Source organism: Apium graveolens, chromosome 2 (genome assembly GCF_009905375.1).
Source record: "Apium graveolens cultivar Ventura chromosome 2, ASM990537v1, whole genome shotgun sequence".
Lineage (NCBI taxonomy): Eukaryota > Viridiplantae > Streptophyta > Magnoliopsida > Apiales > Apiaceae > Apium > Apium graveolens.
The window spans coordinates 4,476,144-4,482,143 of record NC_133648.1 but is presented as its reverse complement, the minus strand read 5'-3'; the positions used below and the strand labels follow the sequence as shown (position 1 = coordinate 4,482,143).

At 34.2% G+C, this 6,000-nt stretch overlaps 1 protein-coding gene across 1 annotated transcript; it reads right to left on the bottom strand.

The window, feature by feature from the left end:
- Window positions 1-789: 789 nt before the first annotated feature.
- On the bottom strand, window positions 790-5,031 carry LOC141684598 (putative serine/threonine-protein kinase At1g09600). The gene is made up of 8 exons (XM_074489653.1): window positions 4,696-5,031; window positions 3,439-3,729; window positions 3,112-3,190; window positions 2,797-3,035; window positions 1,902-2,129; window positions 1,539-1,636; window positions 1,217-1,331; window positions 790-1,116 (listed from the first exon to the last, which is right to left on the bottom strand). The coding sequence occupies exons 1-8, from the start codon at window positions 5,029-5,031 to the stop codon at window positions 1,030-1,032; spliced, it is 1,473 nt and encodes a 490-aa protein (XP_074345754.1). The 3' UTR covers window positions 790-1,029.
- Between the last annotated feature and the right edge of the window lie 969 nt (window positions 5,032-6,000).

The window sequence follows — 6,000 nt, the reverse complement described above, 5'->3', positions numbered from 1 at the left end:
AAATCTGTTAAGCAATCAAAAGTTCCATGTCTGACAATCTTGGCTTGCAAACTTGGGAAATGCTGTAGGTGATTACAGGTTGAAAAGAGAACAATTGTACGAATCTAAGCCTCTCATAAAGTACCCCCTCCGTATTTTTCCAAAACTAAAGATTAAACACAATTTTTTCCAACTGATATATAGAGTCAAAAGAGTAACACAATCACTCCAAATCCACATGAAACACAGACTATAGTAGTCTGGACTAGAGTGTAAAGTGAAAAGTGTCCAGAATCTAACCTATTTATCGCTTGTTTTGGAAACTCTAGTTTTTTCAGTAACTGCAAGACTACAAAACTAGTAGTTCCCATCAATTTCACACACCAGGCTTCCTCTTAAATTCTCTCTGCAAATTCACAGAGACAACTGTACTTGGGAACCAGTTAAAACATTTCTTGTAATTAAACAAAAGGGAACAGGATACTATATGAAGGAAGTACTAGGATCTTCTGAACTTCTTCCCAAAAAAGCATGGTGAGCTCAATTAACTAATAAATGAACACTCGATGCTAGAATTACCAAATTGGATACCAAAATAAATTTTCACATGACAACAGTGGTAATTGGTCATACTCGGTATAATCCAGGAATTAAGATAGATCACATATTATTTAGCAACAATTTTGTTAATAAATTTGGGATCTGCCATTTTATATACGAATACAATTTTGAGATCCAAAAAGAGGAAATAATTTAGAAATATCACAATTTTAAGGAAGACAATCGAAAATATCATGATCCAGGTATTACATGAATTTTATGGTATAGTCATTTCGAATATTTGTTTGGAAACACACAGGAGATCAGCAAATTTATGTAAAACATACATGTAGGAAATATGTTGCTTATGGCTGTGGATCAGGATAGTAAGCTCAAGCTGATGTCCTGGGAATGCCATCCACATCTTTACCAAACTTTTCTCGGACAGCTCTGTGACCTAAGCTCAAGCTCCAGAATTTGATGCTAATTTGTAAAGAGTCCCATCGGCTATCACTCCCCAGGACCACTAATTTCATTTGGAATTCCAGAAGCAGCTTCAACGGTAGAAGACTTGAACTTTACCTCAACCCTTTCCGTCTGCATACAAATTAATTACCAACTTAATGAACTAAATGTAAAGATTGGATCAATGTAGGAACCAGGTACAAAAGATTTATTATTAATAAACAAAACTTACCAGCATTGAGTGGTATAGTTCTCCGTTAAGACGAAGAGCTGGAATGGCTCTAGATCTAGACGTCCCTTTCCCTTTGTCATCATATATGTTACCCTTGTTTTCTCCAGCCGCTTCTCTACAAGTTCCAACAGTATTGTACATTATAGCAACATAAAACATTTTTCTAGCCAAGATAAATCAGCTCACACCTAACGGCATGACAAAAAGTGAATGTCTACAACAGCTGTAGAAACATACAATTCTAGAGGAAGAATAAGGATGTGACACAGACACACACACACATGGATACACATATGAAGACTGATTATTTCACATTATAAACCTTCTTGCTTCATCTCGAGCTTGACCATTTAACTCTTTGCTTGGAGGAAACTCTGGAAACTCTTCAGGTTCACTTGGAAGTCGTTCTGACAAAAAAAACTGCAATAAAACCAAGTTGTATTAATAGGTAGCTCAGCAAGGAAAAAGCAAAGGGTTCTAATGCATATATTACAAGGAAAAATAGAATAATAGGCAGAAAAATACAGAGCTGGTGGACAGCAGGAGAAAATACTTTTAGGAAAGAACAGCCTATTAGAGGATGTTAATGGATATCTGTAAGGCCCTTAAATCAAGAATACGCAGAACAAGATTTCTCAGAATGAAGTTATAATAAGAAAATGAATCTAAATTCGCAACATGGTACCTCACTATTTAAAGCATTGATTGCAGACTTTCGAGCTGAAGATTCTATTGACAGCAGGGTCTCAATCAGCGCTAATGCTGGTGCAGGTAAGTTCTCGAACTTTTCTGCAACACATCTTTTAAAAGGTTTTTGAGGATCACATATTTCTGCAGGACACTGCTTCAATTTTATCCAGTATTCCTCTGAAGGTGAGCCACAAAGTGTGAATATCTGACGCAGCTGGTCCACCTAATAGACAGCAATACACCAACTTTATCATTCAATTGTACCAGCAAAGTTGAGGCAGTAATAGAAACAATGAATAAATGAAGTTGGCCATCCACAAAGAAGTCTTTCATTGGGTGGATTACTGTCTGGCCATGGCAGGAAAATGTAAACATAATATTTGGCCTACGCGCAATGCGTCGCCCTTATTTTCCTTTGCTCTGGCCTGAAATAAAATAATTTTCTCGCTAATTTATTATCCTGCACAATGCGCAGACAGGCTCCAGATAGACTCGAGTGAAAGAATAAGAAGAAAAGCAAAAAGGAAAAGGTTAGGTTTGCATTCAAGAACTATTTTGTTATAATGTATATTCCAAAAGTGAAGGACTACTTACCTTAAGCATGTGAAAACATAAACTCACACCACTCTAATGCTACATTTATCAATATGTGGAAATGAAATTTAATGTTTTAATTGTTCTACCTTATCCACCATCATCAGAGGTAGAAAAATTCATAGTACAAAAAAAATTACTATAAGCAGTTGACATTTCAGACGCTGCTATTGTAGACTACTAATTCTAAGTAATCAAACTATAAACCGTAAGAACAAACGTGTTTCGGCTATTTATCTTTTAAGTAGTTATTACATGTTTATTTGTCTGTAAGAACACATTTGCAAATCATGTACCTCCGTTGTCCCCGGGAAAATTGGTTCTCCAGCATACAATTCAGCAAAAAGGCAACCTGCACTCCATAAATCTACAGCATCACTGTAGCAAGTGGCGCCAAGTAATATCTCAGGTGCTCGGTACCAAAGACTAATGACACGATTCGTCAGAGGGCAAACTTCTTGCGGATTGTCGAAGTAGGCCAAACCAAAGTCGGCAATTTTTAGGTTCCCGTTATTGTCAATCAGAAGTTTGGAACCTGCGAGAGGAGGTAGGAAATTACTTAGCAAAAAACAAAAATAAATTTAAAAAAAATAGTAGAAGAAGGTTGGAACCTTTTATATCTCCATGCAGGATGCCCTGACGGTGGCAGTAGTCAAGTCCGCAGAGCAGTTGCTTCATGTAGGATTTGACCTGCAACAAGTTGAGTTTTATTATATGTATCAAGATAAAAGAAAATAAAAAATCTTACACTACATCTCAATGAATCATAGTGCCAAATACACCTCTATGTACAACACTATCTTAAACTGTGTGTCAACAAGCATGAGGAGATTTATGAAAATGTGAATTTACATTAAGAGAATATTTGTAACTTGACTGATTCCTAAATATCATTTTGCATAAAAAATTTAACTATTGCACAAACTTTGCACGAGTACCTGAGCTTCTGTAAACTTCAGCCCAGTGGAAGCAAGCCGTGCAAGATCATGTTCCATGTACTCCAGCACAAGGTACAAACTGTATGAAGACTCTGATGCAACTACACCTTCCAATTTTATTATGTTAGGATGGTGTAGACTGCGTTGAATCCTAATCGCTCTGGCCACGAAGCGAATGGTTCCAGGTTCCAAATCGTCGACTCTGATCTTCTTTAAAGCAACGATTTTCTGCTTTTCAAGATCAAAAGCCCGATAAACATGGCTGTAAGTACCTTCACCGATCTGCAAAGAAAAATTAAATCACTCAGCCAAGATTTTTAATCAGCTGCTCAAGAAAATTAAAAAAAACATCCATGATGACAGTAAAACGGGGCCATTGCTCCAAGAAGAACACCCAATAACACTATAGAATCATATATAAGATCAAATATAACATAACACGTAATTTCGTTGTTACGAATGTACGTAGAAGATTCTATACTAGATTTCTATATTACACTTGATTTTCAATTTTAGATGAGATTCTACGTTATATTCAATATTTTAAGCTTAATCAATATTAAATTTTGTGATTCTAAATTTAAGTAAAACATTACTAATAATGAGGAGATAAGTTGATGATGTGTTGAATTACATAAATACAGAGAGAGCTGATTGCTAATCAACACTTTACCACTAAAGGGGATCTAAAGTAAAGGGGATACATGATCTAATGATTTGAAGGGATCAACTAGTTCAGAACTATCTACCTTAGAAATTTTATTTAGTTTTTAAATAAAGTTCGATTACATAAATTTATATACTCACACACATATCCTACTAAAAGTTTAACACGACCGCTTGTTACATAAGAGAGATCCGAACATTCATTAGGCTCCATGGATAGATATCACCTTAAAATATTAAGAGATAACAAAATAAACTTTTTAATATAGAAAAACAAGCAAGGCATAGAAGTCTACATTTATCTCCAAAGACTTCTAATCAACCGTTTTATCAAAAGGGGATATATATACACGGAGAGCTGATTGTTAATCAAGAGTTTTACGAGAAGGGGATCCATGATTTAATGATGTAAGAAATCTTATTCAATTATTTAAACAAAGGATAATAACAATTTATATTATCACACACACACATATGCATATACTAAGAGTTTAACTATTAGGCTATTGTAAGATATCGCGTTAAAAAAATTACGAGGTGACAAAATAAACTTAATTAATATAGAAAAACAACGAAGGAACAGGAGTATACTAGTTTTAATCTCCCAAAAGACTTTAATTTCCTGGGAATCCATCCCCTTAAAACTTCACCAGAAACTTCAACCATCCATGAAGGCCACCCTGCTGCAATCAACTCGGCCTCACCACCTTTTGGAATTCTTCCAATGCCAGGATGATACCAGCGGAAAGAAGAAATGGCCTTTTTCTTTCTGTTCTCCTTATTCCTGGAAGACGAATATTCTGGAAAAGAAGTATACTTATGAAGAAAATTGTGCCTCGATATACCTTCACTATGCAATGGTAAACTTTCCATTGCATCTTCTTCACTGTTATAGTGTCCAAGTAAGGGTAGACAACAATTCCCCATATCTGCACCTTAAAATAATCAAGAAAAATGAGTTGTACAAGCAATAATTCAGAGTTCTTGAACACTGGTTCGAAAGAAAACAAGGATCAAGAGTTAATAATATTCAGTGATGAACTCTATCTCGAAGATCTCAATACTTATACAAATTTTTTTGCATGTTGAAGTGTATATATTAATTAAATTTTGGCCAAGTATTAGACTATGTGATCATGAAATTTTGGCACTAAAGCTGCTTTAAAACGGAGAAAAGCCCATTATTTTATATAAAATCTTTGTTCTCACTGGTATGTCCCTCGTGTAATCTCACTCTAAAACTTGCACTTAAATCAGGGCAGGGCGGATACAGCAAGGAAAAAGGTGGGTCCCATGTAGGTCCCTTGAAATAAAATTAATGAGTTTTTAGTATCATAATTTATGATAATATATGAATGTATCCCATGACAATTTGAAATAAGTGTATATGGCCAAAACATACTCGGTTTCACTCTATAGAAAATTCTAGAATCTTCATATTGATATACAACTTTTTGGTTAGATTTTGTATTAAAAAGTTAAATTAATTTAAATTTTAATACAATATAAAAAAATAAAATTGTATATTGAATTCCTAAAAAAAAATTAAAAATAATAAATAATGATCTTAAGACTTAGTGTTAGTGTTAGGGTATACCTAACCTCTTCAGTATATCAGAATCATAGAAGAAAATCTTGGCTTCTACATTATTTTTTTTGAACTTAACTTCTACTAAATACGTATTCACCTAAGTTAAGTGTAGAAATGCTTTTTAATGTTAATGCACGAGGGTACATATGTAATTACACAACTTGATTAAAATCTCCTAATTATATCCTTTATATATAATTTATATATAATGTGTGTAAGAGACTTTTTATTCAAAATTTTGGTGATGTACCGCCAAAACAATCTCAATCGTTAATCTTGATATATAATTAAAAATAGACGGTTAA

Coding starts and splice junctions, on each gene's coding strand:
- LOC141684598 (XM_074489653.1), bottom strand. CDS start 5,031: ATGGGGAATTGTTGTCTACCCTTACTTGGACACTATAACAGTGAAGAA. Junction 3,730..4,695: donor CTTTTGGGAGATTAAAACTA/GTATACTCCTGT, acceptor TGATTTAATTTT/TCTTTGCAGATCGGTGAAGG. Junction 1,332..1,538: donor GCTCGAGATGAAGCAAGAAG/GTTTATAATGTG, acceptor TGGAACTTGTAG/AGAAGCGGCTGGAGAAAACA.